This window comes from Zeus faber (genome assembly GCF_960531495.2).
Source record: "Zeus faber genome assembly, chromosome: 9".
Classification (NCBI taxonomy): domain Eukaryota; kingdom Metazoa; phylum Chordata; class Actinopteri; order Zeiformes; family Zeidae; genus Zeus; species Zeus faber.
The window spans coordinates 1,180,015-1,202,059 of record NC_137197.1 but is presented as its reverse complement, the minus strand read 5'-3'; the positions used below and the strand labels follow the sequence as shown (position 1 = coordinate 1,202,059).

The 22,045-nt window shown below is 48.8% G+C and overlaps 2 protein-coding genes across 5 annotated transcripts in view; both read right to left on the bottom strand.

The window, feature by feature from the left end:
- Positions 1-2,978: 2,978 nt before the first annotated feature.
- shkbp1 (SH3KBP1 binding protein 1) lies at positions 2,979-11,055 on the bottom strand. 2 transcript variants are annotated; one of them, XM_080006952.1, is made up of 17 exons: positions 10,930-11,055; positions 10,398-10,451; positions 9,496-9,541; positions 9,231-9,363; positions 9,060-9,140; positions 8,605-8,772; positions 8,327-8,417; positions 7,807-7,985; positions 7,140-7,255; positions 6,876-6,963; positions 6,340-6,456; positions 5,847-6,017; positions 5,379-5,531; positions 5,069-5,165; positions 4,737-4,921; positions 4,385-4,487; positions 2,979-4,254 (listed from the first exon to the last, which is right to left on the bottom strand). In XM_080006952.1, the coding sequence occupies exons 1-17, from the start codon at positions 10,983-10,985 to the stop codon at positions 3,570-3,572; spliced, it is 2,523 nt and encodes an 840-aa protein (XP_079863078.1). In that variant the 5' UTR covers positions 10,986-11,055; the 3' UTR covers positions 2,979-3,569. The 2 variants fall into 2 exon arrangements, with proteins under 2 accessions (XP_079863078.1, XP_079863079.1); XM_080006953.1 differs by having other exon boundaries at positions 7,176-7,255.
- Positions 11,056-18,977: 7,922 nt separating this feature from the next.
- exoc3l2b (exocyst complex component 3-like 2b) overlaps positions 18,978-22,045 on the bottom strand; it is a 46,526-nt gene continuing 43,458 nt past the window's right edge. For all 3 annotated transcript variants that reach the window (XM_080006857.1, XM_080006856.1, XM_080006855.1), the window contains exons 14-15: positions 21,867-21,988; positions 18,978-21,272 (exon numbers count right to left, since the gene is read on the bottom strand). In XM_080006857.1, the coding sequence (XP_079862983.1) occupies positions 20,987-21,272; positions 21,867-21,988 (408 nt within the window). In that variant the 3' untranslated portion in view covers positions 18,978-20,986. The remainder of the gene's footprint in view (positions 21,273-21,866; positions 21,989-22,045) is intronic.

The window sequence follows — 22,045 nt, the reverse complement described above, 5'->3', positions numbered from 1 at the left end:
AATAATAATAATAATGAGATGAATAATGAATAATAATAATAATTACAATAATGAGATGAATAATAATCATAATGAGATGAATTATAATAATAATGAGATGAATAATGAATAATAATGAGATGAATAATAATACTAATAATCATAATGAGATAAATAATAATAATAGTAATAATAATAATAATAATAATAATAATGAGATGAATAATGAGATGAATAATGAATAATAATAATAATAATAATAATAATAATAATAATAATGAGATGAATAATGAATAATGAATAATAATAATAATAATAATAATTATTATTATTATTATTATTATTATTATTATAATAATAATAATAATAATAATAATAATAATAATAATATTAATGAGATAAATACTTTGTTTTTTCCAAAATAATTTGTCATAGAAACTAAACGTTTTCTTTTTGAATTTGTTTGATTTTTTTAGAACCTGATTTAAATGTTTCACTTTAGAGCTGCTTTTCATTATGGGATGACTCCACCTGGAGGTGCTTGCTGCTCCACCTGGACGTCCTTGCTGCTCTGTGTGTTGTTATTATTCCTGCTCCACCTCAAAACACTTTGACTCTGTTTTCAATGTTTCATGAGATGAATCATGATTCAATGAAATGTGCAGCAGCAGCATCAGGAACAGGAACAGGAAGTGCTTGAACACTGTATTTTGGGAGAAATAAAAACCTTTGGCATGAAACATGTTCCTGTTTCTTCACGATCAACACAACAACTGTCGGCTGCTTTTTATTCCTTATTTCATTGTTTTTGTTTTCATTTTCTAAAACACACACGCCTGAGCCATACCACATGGACACTAAAAACGACTGAAGCTTTTCTGTGGTTTTCTTGTAAAAAATGTTTAAATCAGTTTTGTCTCCAAAGTGTCGTTTCCATGACGATGCATCTCAGTTTCTTTGTTTCTCCGTCAGTTCATTCATTTTAAAACTCATTTGTCTTTTATTTCAGGTTCAGTCTCGTGTCCATCTTAGTTTCCCTCCTGTCATTGTGTCACTGACGGAGGAATGTTGACATTCAACTAGGTAACGTCACTCCCTACACTTCTTCCTTTAAACTACGTTTCCACCCACAACTCTCCTATGACTCCACCTTTATCATCCATGACTCCACCCTCAACAGTGAGTTACAGGTTGTGCATCAAAATCCACACAACACACAACGTTATTTCAATCCTGACGCTCGTTCAACTCCACCCTTTAACTTATTTATGACACTGACTTTACACCATTCCTCTACACCACACTTGCCACGCCCTAACCCCCGAGTGCCACGCCCTAACCCCCGACAGTTGAAGTGCCATATGGGTTTTGGTACAAACTCTCTTCCGCTGTATTTGATGACTCCATGGTTTCCCTCCTTGTGGAGCTCAAGCTCCAAACTCCACCAAAATGTTTTCCGTCTCCATTTTCTCGGCTCCCTTGTCGTTCTTTTGGCACTTTTCACTGAACTGGCACCGTCAGGTTCTCCACCAGTTCCTTCATACAACATTGAGAGGAACTCCGTGTTGCAGCCAACACCCTCCTCTTGTTCTCCACTTCGAACACTTTCACTACTTTGACTTTTCCAACATGACTCATTTTCTTTTCCTTCTCCGTCTGTGCTTCAGTTTTACAGCTGGGCGTGGTGCAGCGTACGAAGGTGCCGTACAGGTGCGGCACGGCATACAGGCATGGCGTTGTGTATGGGTGTGTTGTGTACGGCGTAGGGGCATGGCGTACAGGTGTGGTGCAACATACGGGCGTGGCGTATAGGTGTAGTGTGGCATACGGGCGTGGTGTGTCATATGGGTGTGGTGTGGCATACGGGCGTGGTGTGGCATACGGGCATGGTGTGGTATACGGGTGTGGTGTGGTATATGGGAGTGGTGTGGTATAGGGCCGTGGTGTGATATACAGGACTGGTGTGGTGTACAGGTGTAGTGTGGCGTACGGGCATGGTGTGGCATATGGGCGTGGTGTAGCGTACGGCCGTGGTGTGGCGTATGGGCGTGGTGTGGTATACGGGCGTGGTGTGGTGTACAGGTGTAGTGTGGCGTACGGGCATGGTGTGGCATATGGGCGTGGTGTAGCTTACGGGCGTGGTGTGGCGTACGAGCATGGTGTGTTATACGGGCGTGGTGTGGCGTACAGGCGTGGTGTGGTATACGGGCGTGGTGTGGCGTACGAGCGTGGTGTGGTATACGGGCGTGGTGTGGCGTACGAGCGTGGTGTGGTATACGGGCGTGGTGTGGCGTACAAGTGTAGTGTGGCGTACGGGCGTGGTGTGGTGTATGGGCGTGGCGCATTGTGCAGTAAATGCTGCTTCCTATTGGATCCATTGCTGCAGCTCCACCCGCCATGCCAGTCGCGCGACATTTCTCTATTTTTGCACAAGGTCTTTTCAATATAAACACAAGAAAACTACATCAAAATATTTTTATAAAGTGTCCAGTGGGAAAACAACCCTGGACAGGCCTGGCGTACAGGTGTAGTGTGGCGTACAGGTGTAGTGTGGTGTACGGGTATAGTGTGGTGTACAGGTGTAGTGTGGCGTACAGGTGTGGTGTGGCGTACAGGTGTAGTGTGGTGTACAGGTCTACACCTGAGTGTCCAGTGGGAAAGCAACCCTGGACGGGCGTGGCGTACGGGTGTAGTGTGGCATACAGGTGTGGTGTGGCGTACGGGTGCAGTACTTTTTGTTTGTACTGGACCTAGAAGCAGCTCAAACATGAAATTAAACAAAATGATACTTTACGTAAATCCACTCATGTCAAATACACCAATTCAATCACTAATTGACTAATTATAAAAAATCCAATAATATATGATTGGATTCATCGTCGTTGGAAAGGGAAAATAATGAAATGAAAGCTGCAGGAAGAGTGTGAAGGACACACCGAGCGCCCCCTCCCTACATGTTCAAGACAAGAAAATAAAATGACAGCCGCTCAAATGAGTCAATTATTTTATTTTTCATACAAAAATCATGTTAGAAAAATGCTTTTAGAAAACGAGCGGAGCTGGTGTGAGCTCCACATCCAACCTGCGTCATCCACCTTTAACCTTCCTTCAAAGTCTGTTTGTAAAGCAGTGGAGCGAGCGAGCGGGAGACGGAGCCAGCTTCTGCTCAGTGTCTGAAGTAAAACCTGGAATGGGATCCGGACCGGACAACTAAATGGCCGTCAGCCGGTTCGGCCACAGAACGAAGCGGTGATGGATTTGGAAACAACAACAACAGAGAAGAGGAAACAAGGCGACTAAACCATGAAGAGGGCACATGAAGCAAACAAGGAGTCAAGGTGTCGTGATTTTAACATTTAGAGGAATAACACCAGACAGGAAGTTGCGTTCCAGACAGGAAGCTGTCATCTTGGATCCTCAGCACGAAGGAGGTTTTCTAACTTTGTCAAATCCTCGGTTCGGCCTCCAGATGGAAACTTGAAATTCAATAAAATATGGTTTTGATTTTGAAGGATTGAACATTTCCCTGAGACTCTGAGGCTGAAGGACATAGGAACTGACTGGCCACGCCCCCTCATTCGGCTGTCCAATCAGAAGCTGGTTTCGTTCATGGGCGGTTTGGGACCGGCCGAGGACTCATTGGCCAAGGACTCCGGGGAAGGGGGCGGGACTTCTGCCGGCGAGCAGAGCGCGCGTCGGGGCGAGACGGACTCCTGCGTCCGGGTGGGGCTGAGCGCCGCGGGGGCGGGGCTTAGGGGGGAGGTGGGCGTGGCCCTGCGCTGCGACAAAGAGGACGGCGAGGAGGAAGGAGACACCGAGAAGGTCCCCGAGGATCGGAGCCTCGCCTCCAACTGGCTGCAGCCCGCCAGGCTCCACCTCCCGCACTCGGGCCCCGCCCCCGCCAGCTCCTGGCAGCGCTCCACGAAGCTCCCCCGCCCCTCGCGCTCGTACTTCCTGTGGGGATGAGGACTTCCTGTTTGGGCCAGGAAGGTGCGGTTCAGGTTGTGGGCGGAGCCTAGGTTGAGGCTCTGGGCGGAGCCTATGTTCAGGCCGTGGGAGGAGCCGGGGCTGAGGCTGTGGGCGGAGCCTGTGTTCAGGCTGTGGGCGGAGCCTGTGCTGAGTCCTGCTCCCGGGGCGGGGGTGTGTGGAGGGTCCCGGGGGGGCTTGGTGGGAGGAGGGGGAGGAGGGGGAGGGCGAGGAAGACTCCCACAGAACGCTGAAGATCTTCCTCCACCATAGAAACGCTCCGTCCTGATGGAGTCAGAGCAGTGAAGACTGGGGACGGGACATGAGGTTCAAGTTTAGTGGACCTGAGGATGTAGGTGTACTGTGAGTACTGTGAGTACTTTGTGTACTTTGTGTACTGTGTGTACTGTGTGTAGTGTGAGTACTGAGTACTACGTACCTGCATACAGAGGCTCTAGGAGTATTATCAGGGGTTCTGGTCAGGGCCAGGTCACACTGGTCCAGCAGCTCCAGAAGCTCCTCCTCCGTGGGCCCGCCCAGCGCTGCAGGGAACCAATCAGAGCAGAGCTTATTCACACAGGATATTATTGTGTAATAATGAAATGAAAAAATTAAGTTCTGCAATTTTTGTCGATGCCACAAAGTCATAAAAACGTGAGAATGTGGTTGATGACACTGAACTAAACGATGGTTGTCACGTTAGAAACCTCCAGTTGTCAACGTTAACAACACCGTTCATTTCTTTGACAGTAAGTTGTGGTTGTTGTTGTTGTTGTTCTCGGGTGTAGCACCTCGGATGTCGACCTTCCCGGCGATCTCCATGGCGGTGGTGAGGTCCCACATCTGGATGCTGCCGTTGCCATGGCCACTGAACAGGTAGCGCCGCGGCCGCGAGCCGATGCGACTGGAGCCCTCGCACTCATGCACCATGAAGGAGGTGATGGAGGTGGAGTCCACCGAGCGCACCTCGCACACCCTGCAGGGGACATTACCCACAATGCACTGTACGAGCAGGACAGCCCATCCAGCTTGCACTGGATACAGATCGTGGCTTGGAAGTCACAGAGCTGAACCCGTGACGGGCAGACAGACAGACAGACAGACAGACAGACACAGATCTCACCTCTTCCCGTTGGAGGACAGTCGGACGTACAGCTTGTCGGTGTCAGGGACGACTCTCTGGATGAAAACCTGCTGCTCATCTCTCTCTCCGTACGGACCTGGAGACACAGTGTGTGTAGTAGTACTCTGTGTGCTACAGTATCTAGTACTCTGCAGTACTCTGTGTTGTACTAATTGTTGTACAGTATGTAGTACTCTGTGTTGTACTGTGCAGTACTCTATGTTGTACTGTGCAGTACTCTGTGTTGTACTCTGTGTGGTACAGTATGTAGTACTCTGTGTAGTAATAACCCTAACCCTAGTACTGGTACCTATCTCGGTGCCGGCGCTGCAGCCCAGTCCGCCCTCGTCGTCCAGCGCCAGGACCTTGAAGGAGGTGAGCGGTGTGGAGCCGGGCTGCGTGGAGATCATCCCCCGGAAGCGCGTCACCGTCCACGTGCGCACGTGGTTGTTGTCCGCGCACACTGCGGTGGGAAGAAAGTGGAATCAAGTTCTAATAAGCATTAAACATGCCATGAGGCATTACAAGGCTTTAGTACACCTTACAATGCTTTATTACAAGTGGTATAAAGCATCATAAACAGTTATAAAGCATCATAAACAGTTATAAAGCATCATAAACAGTTATAAAGCATTATATCAGTGGCAATGCAGAGAAACCATTTCACCGGCACCACCCAAAGCATGTGCGTGTGTACGTGTTGTAGTATGGTGTGTTGCCTGACAATTTAGGATTCTTCTTCTTCTTCCATAAAGAGTCATAAAGCGTGTATATCCACCTGATATGAGGTGCTTCTCAGACAGCATGATCTTGGTGACCGGGCTGCGGTGCACGGAGAAGGTCTGGAAGAGCTGAGGTCCAGAGCCTACTGTCTCCGGGTGCTGCACGATGACCCGGACCGTCCCGGAGCTGGTCCCGTAGGCGATCTCGATCCAGTTCCCACTGTCGCCTGGAGACACAGGCTGGTCAGGGTCCCAGCAGTACTACTACAGTACTCACACAGTACTATTCTACTACTACTGTATTACTACAGTAATACTACTGGAAGGACAGAGCTTTACACTCCTGATAGCGGTTACCAGGACTACACCATCATTTTTTTCAGAGAACTGAACAGGACAGAACGGTGAACGCTAACACGCTGCACTTTTCATGGATCTGGATCTTTGTGTCAGATTCTAGAACTGTGTTATTATATTCATTAATAATACTACTTTGAGTTACATTCGCCTCTTTAATAAAAGTAGTATTACTCGTAGTAGTAGCATTACTGGTTTTGGGGGTGAGGTAGACGCTCAGGGCTGTGATGGCGTCCTCCGTGGGGTCCCTGTAGAGCTCAGTCACCAGCAGGTCGTTGTCCTTCATCCTCAGAGGAAACTTCTGGACATCTACACAAGGAGACCATCAGTATCATCAGGACGCATAGAGGATTCAGAAAGTAAACAGCAGGAGATGGACAGGAAGCTCAAATGTGGTCTGTAGGGATAAACATTTTGGAAATCAAACTGTCTATAGAGAATGCATTTTATTAATATTAGGAAAATGTATCAAAATAATCATTAAGAATTCCAACAACTTTAATACAAGTTGAAGCCTCAGTTTGGTCAAATTAAGGTCAAAAGATTTTTTTAAGTCGTTAAAGATTCAGACATTTTTAAATTGGAAGAAAAACAAGCTATTTTTCACATCCTACAAATGATAACATGACAAGCATCTGTTTCCATGGCTACAGACGTGATGTGTTTCCATGGCGACGGGCGTGGTCTGTTTCCATGGCTACAGACGGGTGTGATTCCAGGCGTCTCACCGATGTAGTAGATTGATCCGTTGTTGCAGCCGAGGATGAGGAAGGAGCCGGCCGTGTCGTAGCTGTTGATGGGAACAACGTCTTGGTTCTGGATGGAAATTAGATTGTTGATAAACAATCATTTTATTTATGCAAAATTTGCAGTGAAACATTCTACTGTCAACACGGTGAATCTACTGAAAAAAATGATGTCATCATGTCCATATGATAGAGTTGATCGTCAGATCTAACACTGATCTGATATTGATTATTGGCGATCGCGACCTGCCAGTGCTTGGTGACGGCGTTCCACACGCCCACCTTCCCCGTGTGGCTGGTGGCGATCAGCTGGTTACCAACAAAGAAGAGCGCCTCCACCGGGACATTCAGGCTGAACACGCCTGCAGGAAACAGGAAGTCCATGTTTAGTCAGGGCGCTGTTTCCTGTCTGCCTCCAGCGGGTGCCACAGACCAACATTCTAGAACTAATGAGGATTATTAATAGAGAATTAATTTGACACTTAGCTGTAGAAATTTCCTTCTCTGACAAAACAAGTCTGGGTCAAAATATTAAAGCTGCATCAAAAAAAGTTATTCAATTAAAAACTAATAAATAACCAAACTGATTTGATGAATCACATTACAAATTGTAATATTGCGACATTGTCACCAGAGTCACATTTATCTCTGTGATTTATTTATTTGATGCTTTTAAACGTGGGCTCAATATAAAAAAGCACTTGAAATTTAACCTTCTTTTATTTTCGGACTATTCTATTTGAGTTTGAAGTTGATATATTTTGAAACGTTGCTTTTTAAATACTGATGGTTCAGTGAAGCAATATCTAAAGAGGAATTAACAAATTTAACTTATGCTTTATACTTCCTGTATAATGTATATTATACATATTCCTGTCATGGAGGCCATAAAACACCAGAACCGGACTCGCACCGATCTCGTTGCCGTTGCCGTCGGGGCAGATGGCCCACAAGATGATCTCCGTTCCCGCGGCAACGGCTACCATCTTGTCGTTGTCACCCATCACCTTGGCGTTCAGTGCCACTCGGTCGATCACCCAGTCGAGACGGGGGGAGGTGAAGACCTGCTGCCACCCAGAGGACTCCTTCACCCTGGAGGAGAGGGAGAGAGAGTGGGAGGCGGGGAGAGAGCGAGGGAGAGAGCGAGGGAGAGAGGGGAGAGAGAGTGGAGGAGGGAGGGAGAGAGCGAGGGAGAGAGCGAGGGAGAGAGCGAGGGAGAGAGCGAGGGAGAGAGGGGAGAGAGAGTAGAGGAGGGAGGGAGAGAGGGGGAAGAGGGAGGTATAGAACACTTATTTATGGCATATTTTATAATCTATTAATGTGTTGTACTTTTGTGATGAACATATGACCATTGGATATGATCTATTTATAAGTGACCGATGCTGTATTGATTGATCTGTGATCGATCGATCATGTGATCGATCGGGAGTCACCTGTAGCAGATGACGAACTGAGCGTATGCGACGGCGATCCAGTTGTGATGCCCACAGAGGATCCTCACCATGCCAGGGTCCAGGACCTGGCCTACACACACACACACACACACACACACACACACACACACACACACACACACACACACACACACCTGAGTATTTCTGTGTGTGTATTTTTACAGCATGTATTTCATTATGTGTGTGTGTGTGTATTATATATATTAGGTGTGTTATGTGTAGTGTGTGTATATTGTTTGCATGTGTGTGTGTCTCACTCCCGGGCACCCTCTCCTCTACGCTGGCCCTGGACAGAATCCCAGAATGTCCTAGGTTGGGGGGCATGGTGTTGCTGCGGCGGACGGGGGCTCGCTCAGCGGGCGGGGCGTGGCCGGCAAGCTGGGGGCCCGCCACGCTGTGACGGTTCCGCCTCTTGGCTGGGTACACTGGGAGGGGGAGGAGGGGCGAGACTGGTCAGACTGGGAGGGAGAGGACGGGGGAGGAACAGTCCCCTATGTTTTTAAGGTACAACTAAAATGACGTCATCATCACAAAAACACTTTGGATTTAGACACAAAGACAGGTGGCGGCAGGTTGTATTGAACTGATGGTGTTTTTTGGGTGGTGTTACCTGGTGTAGGCAGGTTGTATTGAACTGATGGTGTGTTATGGGTGGTGTTACCTGGTGTAGGCAGGTTGTATTGAACTGATGGTGTGTTATGGGTGGTGTTACCTGGTGGAGGCAGGTAGCCGTTGAACAGAACGTTTCCACACGAGGAGCGGTCCAGCTCGTCACACAGCTGCAGCTTCCGCACTAAATAACAACAACACAACAGTGAGTTCAGGCTTGAACACCATGACGGCAGCAGGATGCTCCCGGTTGGGAATGGAACCGGCATCTCACCGAGCGGTGTGATGCCGTAGAACTCGGCCTCATGCATGAGCATGTGCACGTTGAGCGAGCGGGGGTGCAGCTCTTTGGTTCGCAGGAAGTTGAGGATGGGAGCAAAGAGAGAAGGATCTCTGTCAATGAAGATCTGGAGAGAGAGCAAGAGAGAGACAATTGGATGCAACAGGAACATCGATTGTAAAGAGAGACGGTTTTCTGTTATCACACACAGACAGACAGACAGACAGGTAGACAGACAGAAAGGCAGACAGAGACTCACAGCTCCAGTTTCATCCTTCAGCGTGGAGATGCGACCACTCAGCAGACTGAACACAGGGGACAAATGATTATTAACAGGCTGAACCACAGGAAACCTCTACCGACCTCTATCAACCTCTGCCGTCCTCTACCGACCTCTGCCGACCTCTGCCGACCTCTAGTGACCTCTAGTGACCTCTAGTGACCTCTGCCGCCCTTTACCGTCCTCTGCCGTCCTCTATCAACCTCTACGTCCTCTACCTGTCCTTCTACCATCCTATCCCAGGTCGTCCATCCAACTGCTCCTCCACATCTCCACCTGCTGGTCAGGTTCCGACTCCGCCCCTCCACCCCTCACAGCCCGCTTCGCCCCGCTACCGCTACGTGGTCTCATGAGCCGTTCATTTGATTCAGGACTCTTCTCAACCAATAAGGGATCCCATATGGGGGCAGTGGCTGCGTCCATCCGTGTATGAATAATTGTAAGTCGCTTTGGAAAAGTGTTTTCTCAGTGATGATGTAATAATGTAAAGTAATGCCTGGCGCCCCAAAGAGCTCCCCCTAGAGGCAGAACGACTGAATTGCTCCCCATCTTCTGGTAGAAACATTATTACATTACATTGATCAGACGCTTTTATCCAAAGCGACTTACAATTGTTCAAACAGCGACGGACGCAGCCATCAGGAGCAATGAGGGGTTAAGTGTCTTGCTCAAGGACACTACAGCGTGCTAGCAGGAGGAGCCTGGGATCCAACCAGCAACCTTTGGATCAATAGACAACCAGCTCTACCTCCTGAGCTACCATCCCCATCTTCTGTTCCAGACTGAGGCAGAACGCCTCAGTCTGGGGCTGTACTGGGGCTGTACTGATTGGAAGTCGCTTTGGACAAAAGTGTCTGATAAGTGACATGTCATGTACCAACCTGGAGAAGAAGGAGTCAGGGACCCATGTCAGGGTCTGTCTGGATGTGCTGAACCTGGACACACACACACACACACACACACACACACACACACACACACACACACACACACACACACACACACACACACACACACACAGACACACACACAGACAGACAGACACAGACTTAGCCAGCAGCTAACGCCAACACCGTCTGGTTGACTAGATGAACACTCCTCCTTCACACCATTTAACAAAGGGTTCAAGGGATTTTTGACATAGTGTAATGTAAGGGGTTGATAAAGGAGCTCGACTCGGTGATCCCATCTGCAGCTATGGATTGAGCTAACACGGTTAGCATACTGTACTGGACCCACTGGGGTGGAACTGCTCTGTCTCTGGGTAACATAGACTCAAGCAGTTTCCCTTGAACGTTTCATTGTAAAACAGCTGATCTCCTGTGGAAGCCAGACACTTAGCAGCATGCTAAATGCTAAACCAGCCGGCTAGCAATAGCCGGCACTCCCACGCCGCCCCCCCCGGGCTCTCACCTCTTCCCCCCGACGTTCAGGTGGATGATGTCCCCGGTCCGAGCCCCGGTAGACATGCTGGCCTGCTGCCGGAGCGCGGGGTCAAGTGTGATTTTAAGTTTTAGTTTGGAAAGTGACGTCAATCTGAGGAGGAGGAAGCAGTTTGTTTATCTGGCGCTGACTTCCTGCCCGGGGGCGGGGCTTATGCTGCATTCAAGTCCTGTGGGAAATCCCGCTACTCGTGACAGGGATTGAAAATATGCGGCTGTGGAAGAAGTACTCAGGACTTTTACTGAAGTAAAAGTACAAATACCATGTGCAAAATGTCTGTAGTAGTATTGAAAGTTCCACAAAAAATTTGCTCTTCAATGTACTTTAAGTACATGCCAGGTCCGTCGGCACCACTGGACGAACCGCTGGGCTGACGGCACTCCAACCTCCGCCTCCTGCTCCTGAAACAGAGGAGCTACGTACCCGAACTGGCACTCAAACGGGGACATGCCGGTGGAAGAGCAGCGCAGAGTGTTGTGTATTCCGCCCACACTAGACGGTCGCTCCGGGAGGCAGGGTTGGAGGACACGAGGCACCTCAGGGTGGTCTCCAGGTCCTGGTTGACCCGCTCCGTCTGGCCGTTGGATTGGGGGTGGAAACCGGAGGACAGGCTGACGGAGGCGCCGAGGAGCTGGTGGAACGCTTTCCAGAACCGGGAGGCAAACTGCGGACCACGGTCCGACATGACGTCCAGGGGCAGGCCGAACACCCTGAAAATGTGCTGCAGCATGAGCTCAGCAGTTTCCAGAGCTGAGGGGAGCTTGGGCAGAGCAATAAAGCGGCAGGCCTTGGAGAACCGGTAGACAACGATGAAGATGACGGTGTGGCCCCGAGACGGTGGAAGGTCGGTGATGAAGTCCACCGAGAGGTGTGACCAGGGACGACTGGGGATGGAAAGGGGATGCAGCAGCCCCATGGGACGTGACCGGGGGTTCTTGTTCTGGGTGCAGACGATGCAGGCAGCGACGAAGGACCGGACATCCTGCTCCATGGTAGGTCACCAGAAACGCCTGCGGAGGAACTCGAGGGTCCTGGACATCCCCGGGTGGCCAGTGAGGCGGGATGAATGCCCCCATTGCAGGACTTGGGACCGGACAGCCTTCGGGACAAACAGGTGACCCGGGGGGGCGTTGCCGGGATCCGCCTCCCTCCTTTGGGCCTGCCGGACCTGCGTCTCGATTCCCCAGCGGACTGGAGCCAAGATGCGGGAGCTCTGGAGAATGGGCTCGGGGAGTTCAACCAGCTCAGGAGGGTCGAACTGTCTGGAGAGAGCGTCGGGCTTGAGGTTCTTGGACCCGGGACGATATGACAGGATGAAGTTGAAACGATTGAAAAAGAGGGCCCATCGGGCTTGACGGGAGTTGAGGCATTTGGTGTCTTGAATGTATGTCAGGTTCTTGTGGTCGGTCCAGACGATAAATGGGTGTTGGGCCCCCTCCAGCCAGTGCTGCCACTCCTCCAGTGCCAGTTTGACTGCCAGTAGCTCTCAGTTCCCTATGTCATAGTTCCGCTCCGCTGGGGTGAGGCGACGGGAGAAGAAGGCACATGGATGGAGCTTTTTGTCGTGAGTCCTTTGGGACAGAAAGGCTCCCACTCCCACATCAGAAGCATCCACCTCCACAACGAAGGGTATTGTAGGCTCTGGTGTGGCCAGGACAGGGGCAGTGGTGAATCGCGTTTTGAGAGCTCTGAACGCCCCATCAGCCTCAGCAGTCCAGGCGAAGCGGGCTGTGGATGTCCTAGTGAGGGCGGTGAGAGGAGCAGCCACAGTGCTAAAACTCAGAATGAATCGTCTGTAAAAGTTGGCAAACCCAAGGAAGCGCTGCACCTGTTTGACTAAGGTGGGTGGTGGCCAGTCACGGACGGCTTCAGTCTTGGCAGGATCCATCTGGACGTGACCCTCAGTGATGACAAACCCCAGGAACTGAAAGGTGGTGGCGGAGGATGTCGTCTACAAAGGCTTGGAAGACAGCGGGAGCATTGGCCAATCCAAAAGGCATGACCAGGTATTCAAAATGACCGGTGGGTGTGTTGAAGGCGGTCTTCCACTCATCCCCTTCGCGGACACGGACAAGATTGTATGCGTTTTGAAGATCGAGTTTGGTGAAGATGGTGGCGCCTTGCAGTTGCTCGAAAGATGTGGACATGAGAGGAAGGGGGTAGCGATTCTTGACCGTGATCTTGTTAAGGCCACAGTAATCAATGCAGGGATGCAGGCCGCCATCTTTCTTACCCACGAAGAAAAAGCCTGCGCCCGCCAGGGAGGTGGAAGGGCGGATGAAACCTGAGGTGAGCGCCCCCCGGATGTACTCCTCCATGGCTGTAGTCAGGGGCAAAGAGAGAGAAGAGACGTACTCGAGGAGGGCAGGTGCCAGGCAGAAGGTCGATGGCGCAGTCATACGGCCGATGGGAAGGAAGAGTGGTGGCCCGTCCCTTGCTGATGACCTCCCTCAGCTCGGCATACTCGTGGGGCACTCGTGAAAACTCCGGATGGATGGAAACTTGAATACGGACTGGAGCCAGGACACGGACAGGAACTCCGGAGTGGACTGGGGCTTGTGAAGGGGCCGGAGCTTGGACATGGGGTCTCGAGGGGGTGAGTAGACGGACTGGAACAAAGACAGGTGGTGTGGCAGGCAGGACCCCATTCGGTGAGACGCCCGGAGGCCCAATCCAGATGTGGGTTGTGACGGGCCAGCCATGGGTAGCCCAGGACCAGTGGAAATTCAGGAGAGTGGATGAGGTGGAGCTGGATTACCTCTGAATGTTTTCCCTCCAATGACAGCCAAAGGGGAGCGGTGAGATGACACACACTACCGGAACCCAGTGGTCTTCCATCCAGGGCTGTCGCCGTGAGAGGATGCTCCAGAGGTGCCAGAGGGAGCTTTAGGGCTTTTGCTAGCCCCACATCCAGGAAGCTACCTGCAGCGCCGGAATCCACCATAGCTTGGAGGGAGTGATGTTGATCTCCCCAGGCGAGGGAGGCAGTCAGCAGGACCCTGCTCGCCTCGAGCCCGGGAGAGAAGGTTGGCCTCATCACAGTTCTCCCTACCCTGGACGAGAGTTGGCTTTTCCCGAGAGCTCAGGGCAGGAAGAACGGAAATTACCCGGGATCCCACAGTACAAGCAGCAGCGCTCCCTCATCCGTCATTCACGTTCAGACCGAGAGAGCCGTGTGCTGCCTACTTGCATAGGCTCCTCCATCGATGCTGGAGACGGGCCTGGGACAGCTCGGAGATGCTCGGGAGACGTCGTCCCCAGGACGGCTCTGCACGCTGGTAGTGGTGAAGCAGAAGAACGGCATTCCCTTTGTCTCTCCCGGAGGCAGTTGTCCACCTGATAGCTGTTTCGATGAGCGTGTCCAGGTCATCCTGCGCCTCCCGGGATGCCAGCTCGTCCTTGACACCATCAATGAGACCATCCTGGAAGGACGCGATGCGTGCCTCGCTGTTCCATCCAGACGCCACTGCGAGGGTGCGAAATGTGATGGTGTAATCCGCTACGCTCTGTACCCCCTGGCGGAGCCGGAGTAGCCGTGTCGACGCCTCCCTCCCACTGACTGCGTGGTCAAAAACTCAGCGCATCTCTTTGGCAAAAGCCTGGTAGCTGGAGCAGGCCGGGGTTTGCTGGTTCCAGATGGCTGTGGCCCAGGAGAATGCTTTGCCTGTGAGTAGTGTGACAATGTATGCCACCCGTGAGCGCTGGGTGGGGAACTGTGATGGCTGGAGCTCGAAAGCCAGGGAGCATTGCGTAAAAAAGCCACGACAACCTCCTGGGTTACCGTCGTACCTCTCTGGTGCCAGCAGTCGTGGTTCGCGGTGAGATGGAGGACGCGAGTCCATGGGAGGTAGCGCTGGCGCAGGAGCCATAGGTGGATCCTGTGCCTGGCTCTGCTGGACAGCGGGGCCGAGGGACTGCAGTTTGTCCAGGATCTGTTGGAGAGCCTGCTTGTGACGGCCAATCGCAGTAATTTAATTTAATTTAATTTATTTTAATATAATATAATATAATAAAATATAATATAATGTAATTTAATTTAATTTAATTTAATTTAATTTAATATAATATAATATAATATAATATAATATAATGTAATATAATATAATATTATATAATATTATATAATATTATATTATATTATTTAATTTAATTTATTTTAATATAATATAATATAACATAATATAATATAATATAATATAATGTAATATAATATAATATAATATAATATTATATAATATTATATTATATTATTTAATTTAATTTATTTTAATATAATATAATATAATATAATATAATATAATGTAATTTAATTTAATATAATATAATATAATAAATTATAATATAATATAGTATAATATAATATTATATTATATTATATTATATTATATTGTATTATATAATTTAATTTAATTTATTTTAATATAATATAATATAATATAATATAATAAAAAAATTTTCATATAATATAATATAATATAATATAATAAAATTTGTTTTCATATAATATAATATAATATAATATAATATAATATAATATAATATAATATAATATAAATAATTGAATTGAATTGAATTGAATTGAATTGAATTGAATTGAATTGAATTGGGAGAACCGACCAGGGATTTCCCCAGGCAGGGTGGTCCCAGGGGAGGGACCAGACAAAGAGCGATTCAAAGGACCCCAATGAAAAAACACCAAAGACAGTATGGTACCTCGCCCGGAATAGGGGGAGGGATGGTAGGAGGTAGAGCTGGTTGTCTAGTAATCTAAAGGTTGCTGGTTCGATCCCAGGCTCCTCCTGCTAGCATGCTGTAGTGTCCTTGAGCAAGACACTTAACCCCTAATTGCTCCTGATGGCTGCGTCCGTCGGTGTTTGAATAATTGTAAGTCGCTTTGGATAAAAGCGTCTGATCAATGCAATGTAAATGTAAATGTAAAATAGGGAAACCGGGGCCCCTTCCTGGAGCCAGACCTGGGAGGGGAGCTCGCCGGCGAGTGTCTTGACCGATGGGGCTCGGCTGGGCATTGTCATGATCTCCGCCTTCATTTACCTTCCCCTCCCCCTCCTTACCTGTCTCATTAATCCACCTCCATTCACCTGCGCACACAGCTGTTCCCGATCTGAAATCTAACCACTATATATGCCTCTCTCACCAGTCACCCAATGCCAGATTGTCTTCGATGCTTGCACCAGACTCTCCAGCGTTCCCCGGACTGATTCCCCGCTACCGACTCTGCCTCGCTCCGACCACGTATCCTGCCTGCCCCCCCGCCTGTCTTCTGTCTGCGCTCCTCGTTATCGAACCTGCCTGTCCCCGACGACGTATCCTGCCTGCTCCCTGCCTGTCTTCCGTCTGCTCTACAAATAAAAGACATTACCAAATATCCCTGCCTGTCTTTGTGCTGCAATTGGGTCCTAACCACACCCGTTACAGGCATAGCCTGAAGAAACAATATGGAGCCGCCACACCGTGGGCTCACCACCTGCAGGGATAGGCGTTGGGGTTGGGTGCAATGCCAGCCGGGTGGCGGGCAAAGGCGGGGGCCTGGGCCGGCTGATCCTCGGCATCACAGACTAGTTCTAGGGACGTGGAATGTCACCTCTCTGGTGGGGAAGGAGCCAGAGCTCCTAGTTGGGCTCACCTCTACGCACAGCACTGGCTCTAGAACCAAACTCCTTTTCCGGAGTTGCTCAGGGTGAGAGGCACCAGGCGGGTGTGGGGATACTCACGAGCCCCTGGCTGAATGCTGCTGTGTTGGAGTTCTCCCCAGTGAACGAGAGGGTCCCCTCTATGCAACTACAAGTTGCTAAGGGGAAAGCTCTGATTGTTGTGTGTGCTTATGCACCGAACACCAGTTCAGAGTATTCGTCCTTCTTTGAGTCTCTGGGAGGCGTCCTGGAAGGGGCTCCGCCTAGGGACTCTATAGTTCTACTGGGAGACTTTAACGCTCACGTGGGCAATGATGGAATGATGAAACCTGGAAGGGGGTGATTGGGTGGAACGGCCTGCCTGATCTGAATCCGAGTGGTGCTTTGTTATTGGACTTCTGTGCTAGTCATGGATTGGCCATAACGAACACCATGTTGGAGCGTAGGGTGGCTCATAAGTGTACGTGTTACCAGACCACCTTAGGTCAAAGATCGATGATCGACTTTGTGGTCTTGTCATCAGATCTGCGGCCGTATGTCTTGGACTCTCGGGTGAAGAGAGGAGCGGAGTTGTCAACTGATCACCACCTGGTGGTGAGTTGGATCAGATGGGAGGCTGCCAGACGGACCTGGTAAACAGAAACGTGTAGTGAGGGTGAACTGGGAACGCCTGGTGGATGCCCGAGTCCGCGAGGTTTTCAACTCCCACCTCTGGAAGAATTTTTCACGCATCCCGGGGGAGGTTGGGGACATGGAATCCGAGTGGGTCATGTTCAAAACCTCCATTGCAGAGGCGGCTGCTAGGAGCTGTGGTCGGAAGGCAGTCGGTGCCTGTCGTGGCGGTAACCCAAGAACCCGTTGGTGGACACTAGTGGTGAAGAAGCTGAAGAAGGAGGCCTTTTGGGCTTGGCTGGCCCAGGGGTTTCCCGAGGTACCGGCAGGCTAGAAGGGCTGCGGTTTTGGCCGTCACTGAAGCAAAAACCCGGGTGTGGGAGGAGTTCGGGGAGGCTATGGAGAAGGACTCTCGCTTGGCCTCAAGGAAGTTCTGGCAAACTGTTGACCGACTCAGCAAGGGAAAGCAGGGCTTGGCTCAGGCTGTGTTCAGCCGGGGAGGAGAACTGCTGACCCCGGACTGTGGATATTGTCGGGCGGTGGAAAGAGCACTTTGACGAACTCCTGAACCCGACCAATACATCCTCAGGGGAAGAGCCAGAGTCTGAAGACTCGGGGGAAGTTTCGTCCATATGCCTGGCAGAGGTCTCTGAGGCAGCTAAAAAACTCCTCGGGGGCAAGACGGCGGGGGTGGATGAGATTTGCCCTGAGATGCTGAAGACTCTGGATATTGTTGGGCTGTCTTGGTTGACACGCCTCCTCAGTGTTGCGTGGATGTCAGGTAAATTACCTGTGGAGTGGCAGACCGGGGTGGTTGTTCCCATTTTTAAAAAGGGGGACTGGAGGGTGTGCTCCAATTATAGGGGTATCACACTGCTCAGCCTCGCCGGGAAACTTTACTCCAGGGTGCTGGAAAGGAGGCTCTGGCCGATTGTTGAACCTCAGATTCAGGAGGAGCAATGCGTCCTAGACTTGGAACAGTGGACCAGCTCTTTACCCTTGCAGGGTTGCTGGGGGGGTGGTGGTAGTTTGCCCATCCAGTCTACATGTGTTTTGTGGACCTGGAGAAGGCTTTAGACCGTGTCCCTCAAACACGCACAAAGTCAAACACCTTCTCAGTGGGTGTTGGACTCCGCCAAGGTAGTCCCTTGTCCCGATTCTGTTTGTGATATTCATGGACAGGATCTCAAGGCGCAGCCGAGGTGAGAAGAGTGTGCGGTTTGGGAACCTCAGAATTGCATCTCTGCTTTTTGCAGATGATGTGATTTTGTTTGCTTCATCAGAGCGTGACCTCCAGCACGCACCGGGGCGGTTTGCAGTTGAGTGTGAAGCGGTCGGGATGAGGTTTTATTTATTAACAGCGGTTGGGGGTCGTTTTTAAGGGTCAAAACACAGAGATTTAATTTCTGTCATAAAATATTCCTTCAGGCATCGTCCAATGAAGGAAAAGTCAAGTTGTCACGGTATAAACATGTCAACTTGTCTGATTGATGGGATCCAAATAAATAATCCAAAATATCACAAGAAACATGTAGAATTGCCCCTTCACGCGTTGTGTATCAATCAAAACCAAATAAGTTCATTTCAAGATTCTACACAATATCCTTGAAAAAAGGTTGAAGACGTATTTGGAGTCTTCAATGTTTTTTTTTGTGTGTTTTGTTTGTTTGATCTTCTTTGAATCTTTCATGCATGAATGTACACGTGATAACAGATAATGGATAAAAAAAATCGGAAGGTGTTTTATCCATATGTTTTATGCTTTATTTGAACCTTTGAGGAGAAAAGCATCAGAGAAGAACATTCAATTTGGTGAAAACACCCGATCAATCTAATGAATCATTAAGAAGTGCATTTACAATCAAACTGGCCATTTTAATCAACGACGATGAGCGACGATGGATCAATAATCTGGAACCTTTGCATTTGGAAAATTTGTAAGTCAGTGTTTGATAATTAAATTGATTAACATTGGACAACTCAACAACATTTGATTCGTTTGGGCTAAAATGTTTGTAATGTTTAATTACTTGACGACTCAAAAGTAAATGTGTGTAATATTTAATACACAGTCTGTTACTGGAGGATTACAACTGTTCTAAAATATACTTTTAGTGCTTTTAACTCATACTCAGTAATTAATTTGATGAATACTTTGACTTGTATTGAAGTACAATAACGTGTTGGTCACAGTGAGCTGTGATGTGTTCTCCCTGCCTCCGGGCCGCGCAGCCTGGACCTGCAAAACCTGAAATCATAACCTGCAGATGTTTGCTTTTCTTAGTGTTACAGGAGCCTCTTCCAGTTATTTCTTCTGTTCCGTCATTTTGTCTCTTCTGTGTCTTTGACCCTGTTGTTATCGCGTCGTGAACCCAAACACAAGCCATTGAAAAAGACATTTCCTCGCGCTTCGCTCAGAGCGTTACCGTGGTAACAGACACTGAGTTCTGCTGTGGAATAAATTAAAAGTTGTGCTTAAAGCTTGAAAGTCCAAAGGGAAAATAATGTGACGCACAGTGCTTTAACGGGAAGCAGCTTCATTATTGGAACAAGTGCTTGGCCAGTTAGAACTGGAGCCAACATATGATGTCATAAAGTACAAACGAATCAACCAATCACACAAATCTGTTTAAAGAGGGAAGTTGGATTCTATCACCGAAAAATCCACATTTCCAGTCATATTGTGATCCTGCTCCATTCTGTCGACTTCATTACACTGTGTCTAATTAGCCCCGAATCACTCGTTAAATACAGATAATAATAATAATAATAATAATAATTATAATTATAAAGACTCAGATCATTAACAACAGATAGTACCTTAGATCAAAATCAGACTTTTTCTAAATGCCCAACAGCAAAATGATCATCTTCCAGTTGTAAAGTCTTTCAACATCCATCGTTCAGGATGTTTTGGCTGAAGTTGGTCTCCACCGTCTGAATGAAAATAGTCCAATTCGGATCCTGCTGAGCTGCAGAGGACAGCTTGAGGCGGCAGGGGGCGCTCCACTGGACCTGTGCGTGTCCATGTGGGACGGCTCCACGCCGCTAGAACTAGAACTGACCGACTGAACCTGAAGCTTTGAGGTTCGACTGTAGAGGAGACTCTTAAAGCGTTTCTCTCATCCGCCATCAAGGAGGAGAAAGGTTTGATTTCATGAAAAGTTCAATGATTTCAAAACTCGTAATTTCACTTTGCAGCAGGAAATTGGTTTGTTACCAAACTGCAGCTGTAATTTCAAAATCAATATATTTATCAAAAAACAACAAATTAATCATGTAATCCAATAAATCATTATTCAATTATTCTCTCGTGGTAAAGTAACTCGATAACTAGTTTGTTGATCGTCTTTGTTGGACATTGTGCTGTGTGACCAGCAGGGGGCTCTCTAATGCTGGTCATGTTTTCATAGAATGGAGTCATCACTGCGCTATCCCTGCTAGCCTCACCCTGCTAGCTACAGGTGTAAAAGTTTTTGATATTTCAGAATCACTTTTCTTTGTTTGTCAATACCCTGATTGAATGATTCCCCAAATTACAGTATCAATATGAATTCATGGATGTGAAACAGGAGTTGCAGTTTGTTGTGTTCAACCCTCCGTCCACCAGGTGGCACTACAGCATTGCACTGTACTGTCAGACATCTTGAAATACAATGTGTATTGTGTAGTTGTAACGCAGAGTAGTAATATATTACGGCAGTGTATAATGACCCTGTATCAAGACATTGTTTCGACAGGAGGTGCTTCGGGGTGTGTCCTCGTCACAGGACGTCCTCCGGGTTTTCCTGGCTGGGTGTTCTTGTGCCGCGTGCCACACGGGCGCGGCCGAAGCACGAGGACATGGCGAGCGCCACGCGGCTCAGCCCCACGTTCAGGCAGTGGACCTCGGAAGTGACCGGGACCTCGGAGAAGAGTGCCCGGTCCCGGCACAGGCGGGCGGGGCCCACCTCGCTGTTCTCGAAGTCCTTGACGATGTTCAGGATCTCCTGGCGCTCCACCTGGCGGGTCAGACCGCGGATGTTCAAGATGGCGGACACATGCTTCTTTCTGGAGGTAGATAGATGGATAGATAGGTAGATAGTCAAACATCCTCTCACCATTGTTTACCACTTTATTTTTCTCTGTTTCTATCATTCTCTCCATCTCTGTCAGGTGGACCAGTGGTGCAGGTAGACTACGCCTTCAGGCAGAAGGCCCTAGTGGTAATAGACCCTGTGGTGCAGGTAGACCACGCCTGAAGGTAGGAGGAGTCTGGCTGGAGTTATCTGAAGGGAGGAGGAGTCTGGGCGGAGTTATGTTGTGGTGGGAGGGGTTATCTGAAGGTAGGAGGAACTCGAAGATGTGATACTTCTTCAGTATTCATTCATTCAGCAGTTGGCAGCAGAAAAGGTCCAGTGGACGCAGCAGGTTCACAAAAACAAAGCATGAGATCAGCATGAGGCTGAGGAGGGAAGCCACGTCCGTTGTTATTCAGCCAACTCCAAATGCACCATCTGTAGATCATAAGATGGCGGTTGGAGTGTGGGGGTAGAACTGAGACAGAATACCGTCTTTTTTGTGTCAGGATGGAGGACTTCAGCTTCATTGGTTAAATGTGCTCAGGCACAGCAACCCGCCGTGTGGTCATGCATGTGTGTGTACCTGACGTCAGGAAACTCTCGGACCAGAATGCCAACCTCCATCTGGATGGAGGGAATGTCTTCCAGTAGGATGATCTCTGAGATGTGAGTCAGAGCACTGTCCAACCAGGAGGACGGAGACTCCTGGAGAGACAGACAGGAGGAGAGACAGACAGGCAGGGAGAGAGGGAGACACTTTAT